This window comes from Solenopsis invicta, chromosome 6 (genome assembly GCF_016802725.1).
Source record: "Solenopsis invicta isolate M01_SB chromosome 6, UNIL_Sinv_3.0, whole genome shotgun sequence".
NCBI classification, from domain to species: domain Eukaryota; kingdom Metazoa; phylum Arthropoda; class Insecta; order Hymenoptera; family Formicidae; genus Solenopsis; species Solenopsis invicta.
This window is the reverse complement of record NC_052669.1, coordinates 8504208-8523054: the sequence shown is the minus strand read 5'-3', so window position 1 is coordinate 8523054 and position 18847 is coordinate 8504208. Positions and strand designations below refer to the sequence as shown.

At 40.4% G+C, this 18847-nt stretch overlaps 2 protein-coding genes across 8 annotated transcripts in view; one reads left to right on the top strand and one right to left on the bottom strand.

Annotated features, from left to right (window-relative positions):
• The window catches only part of LOC120358154, a 67064-nt gene that overhangs the window by 11821 nt on the left and 36396 nt on the right, over window positions 1-18847 (bottom strand). The gene's annotated exons all lie outside the window — the stretch shown is intronic.
• LOC105196638 (zinc finger homeobox protein 4) overlaps window positions 1-18847 on the top strand; it is a 233682-nt gene that overhangs the window by 202497 nt on the left and 12338 nt on the right. For 2 of the 7 annotated variants that reach the window (XM_026135037.2, XM_026135038.2), the window contains exon 8: window positions 1088-1158. The exons of 4 other annotated variants lie outside the window; for them this stretch is intronic. In XM_026135037.2, the coding sequence (XP_025990822.2) occupies window positions 1088-1158 (71 nt within the window). Of the gene's footprint in view, window positions 1-1087; window positions 2468-18847 lie in introns of those variants that run through there. One more of the 7 variants, XM_039451063.1, reaches the window with a different exon arrangement.

The window sequence follows — 18847 nt, the reverse complement described above, 5'->3', positions numbered from 1 at the left end:
TTAATACCACTCGCGTCGAACGGACTTTATACGCTCTTCGTGATACGTCTTAATTATACGTTAGGCTGTTGCATGCTGATACTTAACTACAGTGTTGCCATTCCGACGAGGCAACGAGTTTCTCGCTTCGGAGTCGAAGGTCGAAGGGTAAAAATGTCTGCATGAGAAGATGGACCGCGACTGCTAGTGATTGAAGGCAATTGTATACAAGTTGAATATTTTAACAAATCTAACTGAGCCAAAGCTAGTTTCACCAAAGCTAGTTTCAAAAATATCTGAGATTTCTTTATCAGCGATCGTGTGACATTGATACTTAAGTGTTGCAATGTTAGTATTTATCTTGTTGCTTGCGAAACTTTCGACTTATTACGATGTTGATGCACGAAGGATGTTGAAATCGCTCGACATTCAACCTTCGCATTGTCTATTTAAATGTAGCAACGCTGCGACGATGACAAGCGTGTATATATTTGTTAAGACATTAAAATAAATGGATTATATAATATAGAGAAATGTGCACTTTGAGGAGTAGGCCAATAGAATTTAAGCTTCAAACTTGGAATTACTCTTCTCAACTCTTTTGAAAATATCTTAATTTTTTTTTCTAACGCAACCTTGCCTGCATCAATCGCCCTCGAGTGCATTTTTCAAGGTTTTCAGATATATAAGAGATATAAGTCGCGTGTCAGCGTTGCTACCGCTTGTAATACAATAGTGGCCAAATAGAGGCCACTACTCGTGACGGCAATCAGAACGAGGTTGTGAAAGAATTCTACACATTGATGTTGGAGGCGTCGAGGCGGAGAGAGAGTTTGGCCTGTAATGTCGTTTCTCCGAAATAACAAAAAAAAACAAACAAATGAATAGAAAATGCGCAACCATTGGTCGCAACAACACGACATTTCGCGAAGCCTTTCGACCTGCTTCCAAGTCCAGGTAGAGTTCCTTGGCAATGTGTGATTCTGAAATGTCCATCCGCCTTCTGATTCCTTCTCATCTCATCCCATCCGCGTGTCTCCCGTTCCCGTAAAAAAAATGACCATGAAAGCCTAGCGCAATAAAATAAAATGCCAAATGCTTGTGACAGTTTCAGCGGTGCAAGTAGACCATGCAGGCCAGGCTCTCTCCCAACCTCAGTCGCGTCCTGGCCATCAACAGGTCAGTACGATAAATGTTATTCAAGGTTATCAATGTGTCCGATAGAGCTATGACGTAACACGATTTAGGCAGTGCGAGACGTGTGACTGAGGTTGACAATTTGTAGAAACATCTTCCGCATAAATAGTAAAAATATAGCAATCCTGCAAGTTGCCCAAGACGCTTGATTTGTGGCAGCGACTTTACAAATAGTGCAATAAAATGTAAAACTGTCCAATAAATAAATTCTGATAAATTATTGTTAAAATCAAGATGAAATCAAATAACAATTGAATAGTTATATCGGATACACGTCTTAACTTCACCGCCAACATGGTTGCCTGCGTGGATCTATCGGACGTCCGTGTTTCGGGGTAATCAGCGATTACGCAATAAAATTTACGAACGTACAAAACGCTGCGAGTCTCCAACGGAGAGGGAACTTACGGTGTGCCTTGATAAATTTCGCGTTACGATGAACGGCGTTCGGCGCCGTTCGGCGCACCGCGGGGGTTGAAAGAAACTTTCCACCCACGACGACGCGAATTTATCTCCCCGCGTGACACTATTTCCTTTTCTCTTGTCATCTTCGAAACAACCTGCAGAGAGCCACGTGGAATGAGCGCGGAGAATGGTCATATCCCACGAGGGAAAAGACAGCATGAGGGTGTTTGATTGGTAGAGAAGGTGGTCGGCGAGGAGGTGAAACTTTAAATCGCTGTAATTCGTTTTCATGGGGGCCTCTCCGCCAAACCCTCCGCCGAACACTGGTCTCGGCATCCTGATTACTTTTCCGAGCCCCCCTCGAACCGCACAGAAGCGCTCTTGGTTTTTTTGTCTCTTGCCTCGACCACTTTACAAGCGCACAATTTTTTGTCGCCTGCAAAATTAGCCCTCGAATTAAATCCCCGTCTACCACCCTGAAGAATCATTCTTTTTGTCACGGTAATTTGAAACCGCACGCGTTGATGCTTGTTTTAAGTTTCTTCTCGAGCCCTAGTCGGCCTAGACGAACCATCCCCCGGATTTCTCGCTCGAGCGCGACTCACCCTTCCATGCAAATGAGCGTATCGGCCGTGTCGCGATTGTTAATTTACATCCATACGCAAGATGTATTGTTCCAAAGTGTGAGTCTCGAAAGTAGCAGAAATTTTACTAGCTAATTAGAAAGAGAAAGAGAGTGTGTGTGTGTAAAAGACATTTACCGCTTTTTTAAGTTTAGTAATATTATTATTATGTAAAAAAAAGGAATCGTATATGTCGGTAAATTTTTATAATTATGCCACATATTTAACCTATTGGTTCCCGATTTTTTTTTCTTTAATTTTTTTAAAAAAATTAAAACAAAATTTTGAAAAATATTAGATATACATAGAGGGAAAAACTTGGAAAGATGCCGTTTTATAAATAAGTGGGAAAGAATTAAAGAATAATTCATTTGCATCTAACAATCGTCATAGGATTGCAAGAGGTAGAAAATAAATCAAGTATTTGCAGTACTTATTATTGCTGAAACTAGTACAGACTTTCTCAGAACTATCGAATCTAATTTTAATGATCGAGAATTCTCTTCCTATGTGCAGAAATATATTTATGGAATAAAGCAAAATGTATAGGGATATATGTAACAAAGTGACTTCGCTGTAACAAAACGCAACTTAAATGGTCATAGCAAAGCATCACTAGACTATATGGATAAATGTAGCCTAAAAAATCAATAGTTATAAATGTACCACCTTTGTGGATACAGACCTGTATCGTTCGGTTGCTCAATGATTTATATCGCTGCTTATGAACCGCATCGATTTCTACAGATATACCAACGTTACGCCTATACAATTTTATATATTTATGCCGTGCAAATATTCGGTTACTTTCGTATCATTTCGATCGTTACAGCGCGCGACGAGCTCTATCGCGATGTATCTTTATCTTTTATTTTATTCACTGATTACATGTTAAATTATCAAGTGAAAAATATTTAGAAATTGAGTAATTTTTAATTTATTTTTATTTAAAATAATAAAATACAAATTTTTTTAATTATTTTCACGTAGAGAATGCGTACCTATTATTTCAAATAAGTAAGAACGTTAAACTAATTCAGTAAATTCAGTAAATTTCAGTAAATTAATTACGCTTTAATTACGCCATACAAAAATAAATAAATTAATTATTATACAATTGTTAACAATTTATAGCATATTCCTGTTTCTCAAAATATTCTTATTTTATATAATCACGTAACATTAAAAGATTTCAAAAATAATCGTGGATTTACTTGTATTTTCTATATATTATATCGTTTTCCATCCATTACAGCGGTACAGAAATTCAATAATGACATTCTAAGACCGTGCTGTACACTATTTGAGGCGACTACCCACGAGCTTCTGTATTTCGCACGATATTTCAAATAGTTTCCACGCTTGACGGGCATCCAATTACAGCCGGCATCGTCATTATCGCCCGGTCACGGTATACCGTCGCACAGAAGTAAGTTCTTCGACAAACTGGAAGAATGGGGTGGAAAGTGGGCGGTAGTCGCATGCAGGGGATAATGTCAAGGAGAAGGAAAGTCCGATAATGAGACGTCCTCGCTTTAAAGTCTGCGCCGGCGATCTGGGCGAATCGCGAGGCGAAGCGAGGCGAGGCGAGGCCGAGGGTCGACGACGCGACGGAACGGGACGAAATGCACGGCGCGCGGCGCGCGGAGAGATGCAGTTACACCTTCCGGAGGAAAGGATCGTGGATCTTGCCGCGTTGGTCCTACACGACGATCCGGAGAGAGTGACGTATCGACTAAACAACGTGCCACGTTCGAGAAGACACGGTGCCGAGCGTGAAAACGACATCCCGATCGAAATGACTCTCCGCCTCTTCCTCGTCGCCTCGTCCGCCTTCGTCCGCCTTCGTCCGCTCCGTCCTACGGATGCTCTTCCGTGACTGTTGCGACTGTTGTCTCGGCCGCGACGTGTAGCGAAATGTCACGGCGAGGCACGCCGGCCCCGGGTTCGTCGCCCGCCTCGGGATTAAATCGTCCCGAATAAACGTTTCGAACGGAAAACATTGTTAACACGCTCGCGACGAAGGAGAAAAGAAATTTAGGCAGGGTAGCCTCGAGAAGCGAACCTCAAAACTTTTTACTTATATTTCGTTGCGTCGTTCTGTGCCAGGTTTTAATCTAGTTTGTTTTACACGACGCGACCCAGACCTCCAACATTTTCTTTTACCCATCTTCTAAAGGCGTTTCTTTTATTATTGTTTGTTAACCATGTTCTTCAAGAAATTCTTCCGTCATTAGAATATCATTAAAATAAAGTTAAATTTAAACAACTTTTATCAACGTCCTTTGATATTTTAATATGTTAAAGTTTTATTTCGCCGATAGATCTGCAATTATCGGACTTCCTTCATACATAAATGATTCTTCATATGCTTTAACGATTCATGGATACCTTGTCCAATTGTAATTTACTATATGTAACGAATATTTCCGTCTATTGCATTCGAGAGAATGATTCTCTTCATCCGTTATTTTTTTTTACCGCAAAGGATTTTCTAATTTTCTAAAAAGATTATAAAAGCGTACGATTGTTTTATTCACATATGCGACTCGATACGAGTCCAACTATACGTGATCATCACGGCAGACGGCTATTGCGAACTGTGCGCAAGGTCAGGGGTCATCCCTGACCCTGCCACTTTTCGACCCCTCTTGAAAAAAGTCTGTAATGATCCCTCGTGACATAAAGCTATTTTTTTTTTGCCGCCTCCCACTTGCATCCACCCTACACCCGCAAATGACATACCCCCGCGATGCAAAGAATAAAGGGGCGTATAATCGGAGTGCCACGTACGTACCACGAAGAGGAAACTCACCCTCGATCCTCCACGCGGTATATGGATAATAATAACTCTTCAAATACGCGAATAGTGATATCTTTCTTTTCATTTACATTTACGTGAGAAAAAAATTAGTAAGACTATTAACATCTTTTGAATTTGGCAAGGTATGATCGCAAAAAATTATTTTTCATATCAAACACATAAAATTTTCACATTTGTCAGCATTTTCATGTTATATAACGATAAAATATTATAACAGTAATAATAAAAATTACTGACACACGCATGAAATTATTTTATGAAATATTATTGCGTCATCCTTTTTCTCCAATTATTAATGCAGATTAAATTGATGACGACGAATAACTAAAAACATAAAGTTATCAAAAATAAGCGAATTTTTAAAAAAATTTCATTGATTAGATATTTTTATACTTTTATTTGTTAATAAATATCGCAAATCATCGATACCGTGAAAGACAATCACAAGATACTGCTCAAATATTAACATGTAACATTACCCCTCGCATTTGCCATATTGTGCGAGTGCAGAAAAAGCGAGCCGATAAAAGTTTTAGTTTTTCAATGATTGATCCATGTACGCAACGTAGTCATTTGCTGAAATGATGATCCCTCTCTCGCCGCGGAGAAAAAGAAATAAAGTAATAACGTGAAAAGTTTTCCGTCATTCAGTACCCCCCGCTTTCGAGATGACCTGTCATCGACTCAACCTTCGCGGTATAGCGACCCTTAGTTCCACTTCGTCATTATGTATAACGAAGTCACAAGTTTATCCCTACGTAGGTCACGAACAACATAAAATAATATTATTTAGCTAAAAAAAAAACTCCCTGTCGAACTGGCATCAGGCTAAGATGTCCGTCAAAGTATAAAACTAGTATCGCTACTAAAAAAAAAAATAAAAAACTTCTCCATGTTTAATTTAGAAGTGTTCAATTTTATATGTAATTAATATCGTGTAATCATACATATTTTTCAAGCAATAATAATAACAATCCTTTGAAATTAAAAATAGAAATTTTTATCTGTAACATGCAATACTATCGATACTTGATTCAAATATATACGTATATATTTTTCATATTATTTTGTCTACGAAGGATATCGTTTATCTACAGAGAAACGTGTGCAACATTTTCGATAAAATTTTCACGCGATTTACGCCGCGTGTGAGAACGTCCCGTCCAAAATATGCTGCGCTTTCACCCCACGTGAAATCATTGTCTACCCCTCATTCCGACTTTTCTCACTACGCTCGCCTATCACGCATGGTTATTAACGTAAAAAAAGGGCGCGCATTAACGCTACCCTCCCGGTTACCACCCCACCTCGGCGCCATAAATATAAAAAACAACCCTCATCCCTGAGATACCCTCTATCATCCGTGCCTGAAACGTGGCGCGTGAAAAACACGATTCGAAACCGACATATGGAGTCCCATTGGGTCAATGGCATTGACGAATCTCCGTTAGAAAAAAAAATTTATTTTGAGGTAGTTAATGTTGCGCAACGCCGCCTTACTTTAATATTACAGAGAGATCGATTCCAATATCCCCGATATTTTTGCACATTCTTTACACGAATATATCACTGTCGTGCCATATATATTGTACCAACTGTATCATACGATATTAATTATTTATTCTTTATTACATCAAAAAATATAGTAAAGATACTTTCATGAGATTTCGCCCAAAGACTTACTATTTTAAAACTTTAACGCAGATACATTAAATTATAAATAATTTTGCAATTATCATAAGTCAATGAATAACTTGCGTAACGTAAGTATAAAATAATGACGGAAAATATCTATGTAGCTCCATTTTCTTCGCACGGTGCGAGGAAGGGGCCCGATAAATGGAAAAATCGCCCTTTCCACGTACTTGTACGTGTTGCCAGGAGCGGTAATAAAAAATAACCAAGATATATGTACAGCGTAGCCGGTCGTGCCTTCGGGGGCATAACTCCGCTAATGTACCCCACTGAAACCTATTCTCTGCTCCGCTCTTTTCGCTTCCTCCCCCTCGCTCTCCGTCGCGTCGGTGCCGTCACCGACCCTTAGACCATCTCGCTGTTAACGCGGCGCGGAGGGGGCGGCCCTTCGCATTAAGATCTACGCGCCGCGAGACGCGATATCCGTAAACTTTCCGCAGCGAGAGATCGCTACGAGCTATCTCGCGGCACAAAACGCCCACGAACTACACGAGATAGATTCAGTGTTACAAAATTACTTGATTGCGCTTGATAGAATTAACGTAACTTTATTTAAAAATGGCGACGTTAATTCGATCATAATTAAATAACCAGTCAAAATTGTGTTGAAGACACCTCAGTATTATTTCATTTTAACCTTTAGACTGCCGGAAAGTCTAAATATAGGCGCTACGGGGAATCCCCCATTATATAGATTATATCCAAGATATAAGTACAATATTTCGGAAATTTTCTAAGGAAATTACAATAAATTCAATGCCGGCGATCTAAAGATTCATTGTGCAACTTTAATGTACTCGAAATAGACTTTGCCTCAGATACATGATAAGATCTTTGAATATATCTGCTGTACAGTCTTCTGATAAAATTTTGATTCAAGTCAATTTACATTTAATTACAAAATCATATAATCTATAATTCTAAGCTGTAGCGAAATGTTCAACGCTCAAACACCAATTATGTTGATATTATCTACATATCTCTATAGAAAGACATAAATATTAGGCAAAAAATTTCTGATTAATCAAATTATAATAAATTTGAATAAATCTAGTTAATCTAATTAAAGGAAAAGAAACTATTCATAAGGGAAAAATAGATTGGTTGATACATAATAGTAAAACTATAGCTTGCTACACAAGTTTAATATGTACAACAAAGTAAATTTGATGGTATAGCAAAGAAATGATGTATGAAAGCAAATTACAAATGTTAAACTTGCTTAGCGAGCTATAGCTTTGCTATATCAACCAATCTATTTTTTTTTCTGTGCATAGGTTCAAACGTTTCGCGCAAAATGAAACTTTTTCGCTTTCAATAAGTAATTTTAGCGCGCGAGACCTTTTGCTTCTGACTTCTCCCAAGCGAGGCTGGCATTAATTACGGGCGTGTAACTGGAGCGCAGGAAAGAACAGGGATAGCGTCGTTGGTCGAGGGCTGCGGAAAGAAACGGCCGCCGCGGAGTCATAAACGTGAGTTATGTCAGCAGTTAGATAGTTGAATCTCGGTATTCTGTGGCGCGCTTTCGGTCCGTTAATATCTTCATTACTAAATCATCCTCGTCTCTCCCAGAGATTCTTCTCTCCTTGCGCGCACACACGCGCCTACACACGTACGCGCGTATATACAGAGTGCCCGTGTAAGTAGACTAGACGGCAATTTCTGGATATGGTCCTAAGTACCACCATTTTCATCCGCGGCACATCTCTCTTTTATACTACCGCCCGATAAGGTCAATGGCAGAGGCGAACTTGGAGCTTAAGTTCCTCGCGAGATTTCGCAATGGGTTATCGCCCGCTACAATATACTTTGCAACACTGATACGATTAATTGCCAAGTGACGGCTGCGAAAATCGCGACAATTCAAGTTTGTAACGTTTACGAGTCGTGCGTTGTACGAAATGAATTCCGAAACTTTATCTCTCTTTCTCTCTTCCTCTCTTTCTCTGGGTCGCAATCTGATTAAACATTAAGTGCAAGACGCACCTTTTCCTCGCCGCGCGTTGGTACTTGAGACAAGCCGCGCACGTAGCACTTGAGAATTTTGGCGATCCACCTAATCGTGACTCACGTCTTTCTTACGCGAGTGATACACCGAAAAGTCATGACGAACGGACGTGCCGTGGCAATGCGAACGGCAAGAAAGGAGCGGCGCATTTGAATCGAAAGAGTCTTTTCTTCTATCCCTCCCCTCTCTTTCTCTCTCGCTCTGTTTCTTTTTTCGGGCCTTCTGTCTTCTTGCTCCCGTCCGTTCCAGCTACTGTTGCAAATGCGCTTTCTACCAGGAATTAAACTGGCGACCTTAAATTAAACCGTCCGTACGGGCGGGTCGTAGGGCCTGACACTCACGATAATTCACGTCGACCCACGTTGACGGTTGAGCCGTGTCGCATACAAATGGCGAAAATTCGTATGGTCGTTACCTCCGTGTAAAACGAACGAAAAAAGAATGCCGGCACGGACTCGCGAACGAAAATAAAGAGGTAGGAAGAGCGAAGCGTCGTGTACAATGAATACCGGTGGAGAATGAATATTCCCAAACGTGGTTAAATACTTATTAGCTCTCGCGCTTTTTCAACTCGTAATCGTAATTAATTGTTACGAGATATAAAACGATCCTTCTTGTTGAGGACAATTCGGATGGATATTCAAAGTTTTAATGTGCTGATATTATTTTTTAACATTTTCAACAACACGTTTTATACGAAACAATGCAACAGAAATTTTATTTAGACTCTTGATATAGAATTAAATATTACTGAACGATAATTAAATTTGACGACAATGACTTCATTAATATCTTATCCATGTAAGATGAAAGTTTTTTTTATCTGTTTATAAAGTAGTAAAATATGTCAGCTGATAAAGAAAACAGTATAATTTTGATTGAAACGAGGTCGTATGTCGCCTTCGGGAAACCTGTAAATCCACAAACGCTTTGAGTTGTAAATGGGACGAAACACGACGGCACGGCGTGCAAATTGAAACTCACGGCGAGTCCTTTAAAAGTTATCGCGAAGGGGGCTGCGGAATCTCTCCTCGGTCGAAGGAGTAGAAAAGATCGCGTTAACGACGTGCTCGACAATTAACCCCAGCCGGAAAGGCGGAGGACTTTCCGGCGCGGTACGGCGCGCAAGCTGGGACAATTAATTAATGCCGGCCCGTTCGCTTAATTCGGGGCGCAAACGAGTTGGATCCTCAGCTTACCGAGCATACCGGTAGTTCCTGGCTCCTGATGCAACCTGTTGCTGTGGCACGAGAGAGGAGAGACGAGAGGACCAAGAAAACAGAGAGAGAGGGTAGAAAGGTTGGAATAGGATATAGAATGCCTCGGTGGTGGTCGACTCGGGGGCGGCTGTGATGCTGCGAGCTGGCAATTAAGCCATCAACCCTTAATGAATGAACTCGCTCGAGCCGAGCCACCGACCCTGCCAACCCCATTAGCTAACTAACCCCGAGTTATTTGCATGTCTGACGGCGAGGGTGAACGCCGAGATTCGCCGGGACAATTACAAGTGACTTTATGGTCAGGTGCTTAAAGGCTTAAAGCTGACGAACTCTTAAATGGCGCTCACCACCCAGATACAAAGTCTACGCCACGAAAAAAAAAGCTCATGGAATTATGTACCGGTACATTACGTCGCATGAGAATTTCTCAGTAGCAGTTGGACACCGAATTTGGACAACGATACATTTCGTACATTTCGTTTTCCGTAAAAATTTGAGAAGAGAGATGAATGACGAGTGTTATTAATGTTAATAAAGAATTGCGGTTTATAATGGAATCGAATCGATTCACAAGACAAAAAAAAAGTGTTGATAAAAAAAAATGCGCATGCACGCGTGCGTGCCGGTTATGCGACGGTGATCAGGATGACGGACTCTTCCGACCGGAGTTAAGGAGCGTTTAATTAGAGCAAATTGAAGCGCCCATTGCCCGTTCAGCTCAATTTCACAGACGAACGCACCCCCACAAGGAGAGCGACTCCGCGCGATCCCGAGGCGTGAAAAGGCGATGAGATAGTCAAGCTCCTTGGCCACGTGGGTCGTCTTATCTGCGAAATGGATCTCAGGACACACGCCGAACAAATTCTACCTTCGGTGGTTGCACGGCGCGGGACGATGCGTCGTGCGCACACCTGCGAACAATCGGGAATGCGCATCGCGCGAAATTTATGCCCCGAGGGAACCGAAATAAACGTACGCAACGCTGCCATTTTATGTTAACATTCGCGCGTCCGAGCACCGCTGTAAACAAGCTTTGAGAGCGTCGAATATGCAACGGCGATTCCGAAGAGTTTTACAACCAGCAATCGTACTGTTTTACAACACGCGCGGTTTACGAAAATTAACTAAAAACTAGCATCTCATCCCGCATCGATCTCCGTATTATATTTTCTTACGCACTTTTTACGCACGATGGAATATAAATTTATTTATATAATCCCCTTAACAAAATATTTTAGGATGTTTGACATTTATAGTCAACGTTATGCCTCATACGTTGTATGCAAAATACGTTACAGCAGTTTCACTTTTTTACCTAAAACGCGAATCGCGCAATAATAATAAAATAAAAGCCCCGACAACGGCGAAAACAACGGTTTGAGGTAAATGGCGAGCACGAGCTCGGAAATTCCGGCTGGATTTGATAGAAAGGTGTATCTCCGTTCGGCGAGCGAATGTGTTTTGTACCTGCACGGTACGGTGGGATCGCGTGTCGAGACGCACTTTGTCCTCCCAACTCCTTATGCCTTATCCAGTCCTTAGCGCGGAAACGCTAATTCGTTGATTATCCTAATGACTGTCAGAGAGTCAGCGGGAAGGAAGCAAAACCACGCGCGCGCCATGAACCCCGTCTTGATTTATTCCGAGCAGAGCCTTTGAACGTGCCGCGGGCTTCTCGTTACGCATTACGTTTACTCGATCATCATTGTTCCATCGATAAGCCGTTCTTACGCTCTCGCGCGGCCTTCGATTAATTCACAACGCAATTCTCTCTCTCTCCCTCACTGTGACTTGCGCCGAGCCAATCGGAAAAATGCGCGACCGATTTGCGAAATTAATTGCCGACGAGCTATATTTTTATCCCGGCGTAGTATCTAATTAATTTCAAGGTCTTGTTTCTCGAGCTCGACGTGTTGGCTGTACCAATTTAGATCCGTTAGGAAACGGATGAAGCAACTGCGTAATCCTTGTATAATATTGGCCAGTGTTATTAACTGTTATAAATTGTACCCGAGAAACATTTTCGGCCGCCACATGTGCTCGTTTGTTTCTTCAATCAGCTCTGATAATGCTGCTAATTACTCAGGTTGCACAACTCTATTATCAACTCTATTATTACAACTCTTCTATAATGTTTTATATAACTGTTATGATGATAAATTTATCATTCTGTGAATTTTTATTTTTAAATGTTTAATTTATATCTTAAATGCATAATAAGGTATACATCGTGTGATCAAAACATAATTAAAATCTAATGTGTATTGTACTTTTGACTAATGGTATTCGTAAAGTTGAATCACACTGTAATATATATAATAAAATAAATCTTTTCTGGATTAAACCTAACGAGCTCTGATGAATCTAATAATTGTACGAACGACACGTAGCATCGTAAGGTTTCTTAATTCAACCTGACAATTGTAATGCCCTAGTTTTGTTCTCGTCATCTACCTCTAACTAACTCGTATAACAAACTTATAAGATTATTAAAGATATTGTTTTATTTTACAATATCTTTATTTGACTTACGCTCTTCATGTTTTATAAACTACAAATTACTATTTACAATAATTATTTATCTATTTCTCTTTATAAATTCGATAAAATATCATTAAAATAATTTATACATTGACTATTAATTACGTAATGTAATAGAAAAGAAGTGAAATCAATGGCATATTAACAAATATTGCAAAAATTAAATCTTTAACTGAGCTACTTAATAAATGAAAATGCAATTCTTATTCGAGCTTGATCGGTCAACGAGTAAATGACAACGAATTTAAATTATTTTCATTCCACTAGTCAGCGCAATAGGGTTTCTTAATTGTACGAGTATGACATTAATGTCCTACTTTCGCGCCCTCCAGTTGCTCGCAATTACTTTCACCCTGTGCTATTATCGTAGCGTGTAATGGTTAATACATCGAATATTGATGCATTACTATAGTACATTAGATACGCTGGCATGTATTATATGAAAAAAATTCAAATATCATCGTATACACATATACGACACATGTGTGTACTGGCGTATTTAAAGCCATTCAACATTCGAGTGGTTTTGTTCGTTCTTTAGTTTAGACATACAGAGTCTCATAAATCTTCTTTTTCACTAAATGATTAAAGTCAATAAGAAACTCTAGCTTTAACCTAAATGTCATGACAATTTATAAAGAATTAAAGTAGAAATCAATCGTAATGATTCTATAGGATTACACTTTCATTGCCGGACAATTTGATAATATCGACATATTTATTCTTTCTAAAATGTTTTCAATTATTTTCCTCTTTCTTCCTAATTCTAGATTCAGTGATATAAATTGTGAAACTTGTATTGTTCTTTTACTTTAATTATTGAAACTCTAGTAAAATGAAATTGTTACATAATTATTTGGCTTTTCTATTGCTTATAAGTAATGCTAAATCGTCCAAAGTCCAAAAGATCTTACACATCTCGTTATCTTTTTTTTGCGATGATAATAAGAGACGATAATAAACGCCGAGGTCTTGGATATTAAAATCTCTCTCCTCAAAAGTCCTCGAGTATCTTCTCGGGAACGGATGGAAGTGGTACTTCTGGTATTGTTTGCAGGGTCGGCTTGAATCCTCCTAATTAGAAAATTCTCGTCGCGATCCCACCGTCGTGTGCGCCTTCTTTCTTCGGTGAACCTTTTTATTATACGAGGGCGTAACAAGGGCCGAGGGTGCCTCAGTAATTATTATTCAAATATTTTCCTTTGCCCGTGCCCGCCGCATTAATATTTACAATGCCCTCCCGTCGGCCAACCCCTGGCTAGGGCTGCTGATCGAGAAAAGAGTTCGCGGTTCAAGAAGGCGTTTTCACCTTTCTTAACTCACGCTCCAAAAACGATATCTTTACGAAGAAAAATTACTTATTTGAAAAATACATCTATGTTTGTTTCTTTCAGCATTAAGTCGGTAAAACCGAGATAAAAAGATGCGATTTAAATTTTGCAGTTCTTTATGAAATAAGATTTTTAACAAAATTTAAAGAAAACTAAACAAACGTATAATCTTAATAAATTGCATTTTTTACATGTAAAATTATATGATAAAAATATTAGAAGACAATTTAAATGTTAATAAAATAAAATATTTTCATTATTTCTGGAATTGTCACACGAATCAAAAATGATCTAGAAAAAATAGTAACTCCCTAGTAAACGATAAATTATTATCTTCTAAAAATTAAAAATAATAAGGAAGTTAAGACTTCTCTTACATTTCTTTTAGTTTTCTTATATATCTCATAGTTCTGAATTATTTCTATCAAACTGACATAAAATCAATTAGAACGTCGTGCCTTGTCACTCGATAGCTAAGAAACGCTTCGCACAAGGTCAATCTCCTTCCGTGACAAAAAAGAGAATCGCCGAGTGGCTTTTCCATGAGAAGTGTATACCCGGGGCAATTGCATTAAAGTTGTATCACGTTGCGACGTCCGCGTATAAGTTAGGTTCGCGAGGTGCGCGCATGCATAAGTGAAGCGACGTGTTCACCGCCGAAGAGGCATGATTCCGGCCGCGTCTGACGCTCGTAACAAGCCGCGCGTCGCTGCACCGTTAGACGAACTTAACCCCGTCTACAATTTCTCTGGTGGAGAAACGAACCCCCTCGTGCTACCTAACGATGTGCCAACAAAACGCGGATAAAGAGACAAGGAACGTAAGCAGATCGAGGGCAAAGCTGACGAGCGTTACACGCGAAGATGGAATAAAAAGGTAGGGTGGTGCTGGCGGCGGGATGCGGGGCGAGGGACGGAGGGGAAGGCAAATACGCGGGGCTCGACGAGACTCGGCAAAGCGAGCCGAGAGAGTAGAGTAGCTGGCCGATCGTCTTGTGAAGACGGCTTTTCTCTTCCTCGTCTTCGCCATTCGAAAGAGTTTCGCCCTCCTTAATTATCCGACTGACAATTATTTTTAACGACTTGGCGATATCTTAACGAGACCTAATCCGCCGACGCGACGTGGCATCCGTTAAAAAAGAAGAAGGCAAATGAGGAGAGAGAGAGAGAGAGAGTCGAAGGGTAGGACGCGCCATAAGGGGTGTCTCCTTACCGCTCCTTTTTAATCCCTCGCTGAAATCTCTTATTACCGTACCGTAACATTCTTGCCGGTGATCTACCCTCCGGAAAGATTCCGAAGGACCTGTTCTTCTTACGGTTGACTTTGTAACGGCGACACAGATCCGCGCCGTGCAATTAAGGGACGAATAATAATAATCCTCGTGGCGAATCGAGACTCACTACTGTCGTTCTCTTTTATTTCAACGTCGAGGCGAATCTCGGGTTTTTTCATTTTTTCATAATCTTTAGCACCCAGGGAATTTAAGTATAACGTCACTTAAAAATACACGATAAAAAAAATCGCACATTTGTATAAATACACGTTAAAATGTAAAGACATTTTCGAGAGATATTTTATTTGCATAAAAGACATAAACAAATAATCATTCATTTTTCTTTGCAGTTAAATTTCAGAGTTAACTTAGCTCTTTTATTGGAGATAAAAGAGATACATTTTGCGATTCAGAATCGACTTGTTTTTCATAAAAGGAATACAACTGCTCAAAATCTCTGGAAATGCGTATTATCCTGAGCCTGACGCAAACAGCAGGAGAAGTCTATTAGCTGATCGCGGCCACGATCACGTGAGAGCGTCCACTCCCATTTTCGATCCCCATTACCGTACGGTAATCGTCTAATAATTGAAGTGAGGTAATTACCGCGCGATAGGCTACTTCCCACGTCCGGCGCGCCTGGCTCATTAAGTCGTCGCTTAATGATAGTCGCGATCGGTCAGTCCCTGCCCGCTATGGCCACGGCAAAATGCGTAGTCATAACACTCGGCGCCGCATTAGTTGATCCCGTTTCGTTATTTATATATCGCCGAAGGACCACGGATTTATTTCGTCTACGTTAAGCGGAATCCAATGACGCGCCATTAGTCATCTCGAACGTATCTTCATACGATATTTATTCGCGGCTGCGGGAGATGAAGTTGTTGTCGGCGCAATAACGCGAGTCCAAGAGCTGTAATTTGTTCGCTAAACGCCGGATCTCTGTTCACTGGATAACGAAATCCTAACGAGATCTACTCCAGCTTCGAATCACGGAATGGATCCTGCCGCGCGTACATTATCACTATCACGCCCAGGGTCAACGCTGCTCACTGCCGATGCGTATTTATAGAGCTAAATACCAAAGTGCTACCGGATATACACCGCTGCCTCGAGCCCACTTGTCACTAAGGATTACTCATGTTCCCACTGAGCCTAGCCTGCGACACTTTGGGCAGGGGCGGATTAGAGGGAATAAACTGCGATGGCAAGCAGATTCTCACGGTACGCCGCTAACCAGCGTCTTTGACTGCGAGTACGTACAATAATGTGTGAATTCAAAACATAGATATAAATTTTTGTCAAATCCAACAAGGAAAGAGGGAAATTAATAGAAGTAGCTGCTCGATACGTATTCTTGCTAACAAATTTTCACATTAAGAGTGATTAAAAAAAGTAAAGTAACGATCGACAGATAACAATAGGATCGTTCCAAGAGTAAAGCAGCAACTGCTCTCTTTGATAACAGAACTGATGGAGATGCGATCGGTGAAAGATCTACGCGAGTACGTTCAAGTGTTGATCAAGTGTTTCGCATCTCCACAAATCCGCCCCTGTCTCTTTAGGGGGCTTCGGTACCCTTCGTGCCGGGTCCGCCGCGGCTCTGCATTTAAATAATTAAAGATCCGCCGGGACGGATGGACGCACGGACTCGTCGTATTAATGGGATAATCGAGCGTTCAACGTCGACCGAGAAGTAACGACTTGTATAGGAGGGAAGGAGGGAAAGAGATCGGTGGTGGTGGTGATGGTGGTGGACGGGTGATAATGATTTTATAGTCAGCTGAACTGTCTGGGGGAGGGGGGTGTGAGACAATTGACTCGATAATACGGGTCTTCCTGCCTGGCACCCGTTGATACCGACGGCAAATCAAGTGCGAACACCCGACCAAGAGAGAAAGAGCGAGAATCAGCAAAAAAGAGAGAGAGAGAGAGAGAGAGAGGGGGAGAGAGAGAAAGAACGAAGGACAAGGATAAATGTTCCGTTCGCTAATGACCCCGGTGCCTCTTTAGGGACGGCTCCTCGACTTAGGCTACCGGTCGAAGACCTCTCCACCTCTTCGTCAGATGCCGAGAAATCAAGTACCTGACAGCAAACTCCACCTTCTGGCTCCCGGTGCATCCTCGCCGTATCCGGAGGCGCGATGCTGCGAGTGATTCGTCACCTGCGCTGGGAGTACAAGATCTAAAAGGTTTGCTGAAACGCTTGATCCAGATACCCGTTAGAATCGTAACGCACACTTGGACAAAACGACTACGAAAGTAAGAATAATAAAATAAATTAGAATAAATAAGCGAAATCCGGGCGAGAAAAATAGCACGTGACACACAAGAGTCGGTATCTTTGGAAAATTCAGCAAGCTTCGACCTGTGCTTACGTGATTTCAAAAACAATTAAAATGACTGGCAAAACTTGATGGTGATGTAAAGACCAAAAATAGGCAAATAGGAAAACAAATTATGGTTGTAGTTAGCTATACAAATATTGAGAAATCAATGAGATAGTAACTTAATAATTCTTCAAGCGTCAGGAACCACCAAATCCACACAGTTCCGTGATTAAGTGCTTATTCATCTTTTATAGCTAATCTGTTTCTCAAAGTGCAATAACATAATAAAATTTTTGAATGTATAGACCCATTATATGAATTAAGTATTACGTCAGGTATAACACCCAACGCATGAACATTCGTCGTTCATAAAAGGTATTTGCTTCACGCTACTATATTAAATGACAGACACAAATGTCGAAGGAACACCTGCTTCTGGCCACACACAGATCTTATATGTAGCGTATATGTCTCTAAGATTGAGCGTTACCCAGCAACGTCATCATACGTCATCGACGTCATCATAATCATTTAACGTGTCTGATTTTATAGCGATATGCGAACAAGTACAGTTTGAAATAAATCGTCAAATGTAAAAAAATCATTCATCAACGTCGAATATATAATAGGTACACGAAAAATTGATTAAGTCCAAAGCGTTTTAAATCTGCTAGTGATGACACAAGTGAACACTATAATCGCTAATACACATGTATATAATCTCTTATATATATACATATAAATTATTATTTATATAAATTTTTATGCAAATTAAAAAAATTTTGTCCAAAGCAATTTCGTTAAAAAAAAAGACAACAAAATATGGGATCTTTGTAATCTTATCACAAAGATTTAGAATAAAAAAAGGATAGGGAAAGGAAGAGACATTCGCTTTTGCGTGCGGAGGGCCCGAGCGAGTGCAAAAATAGCCTCGAGACACGTCAATAATTAATTAGCGAAATTTATCGATATGCCGACGCCGTTATCTTGTCCGATACGCGTACGAAGCGATTTCGTGGCCGAGCCGCGAGATAAGCCGTCGTCAATTCACTCGGGCCTGCCTCGTTCGCGTGGAAATTACGACTTCCTCGTGATTCCCGACATCCAACATTTTCTGAGGGGAGCTCGCTTACATTGAACATCGCCAGGTATTAAAGTCGGCCGGATGGGCAGGTGACTCAGGATGGTTGTTCGAACCTTGGCATACGTATCGCTTTGTTTACGTTCCTAGCGAATTTACCTCGCGTAATAAAGGCAGTAATACGCGTGAAGCTTAAATTCTCAAAATAGTGAGTTTCTTAAGATATACGCTGTAATGATTTATGTGTTTGTCAGGTATCACTTGTATACTTTTTTTTAATTATTAATTGTTTTAACTCGATTATTAATTTTTACTTTTACTCTTTAATCTATAAATTTCA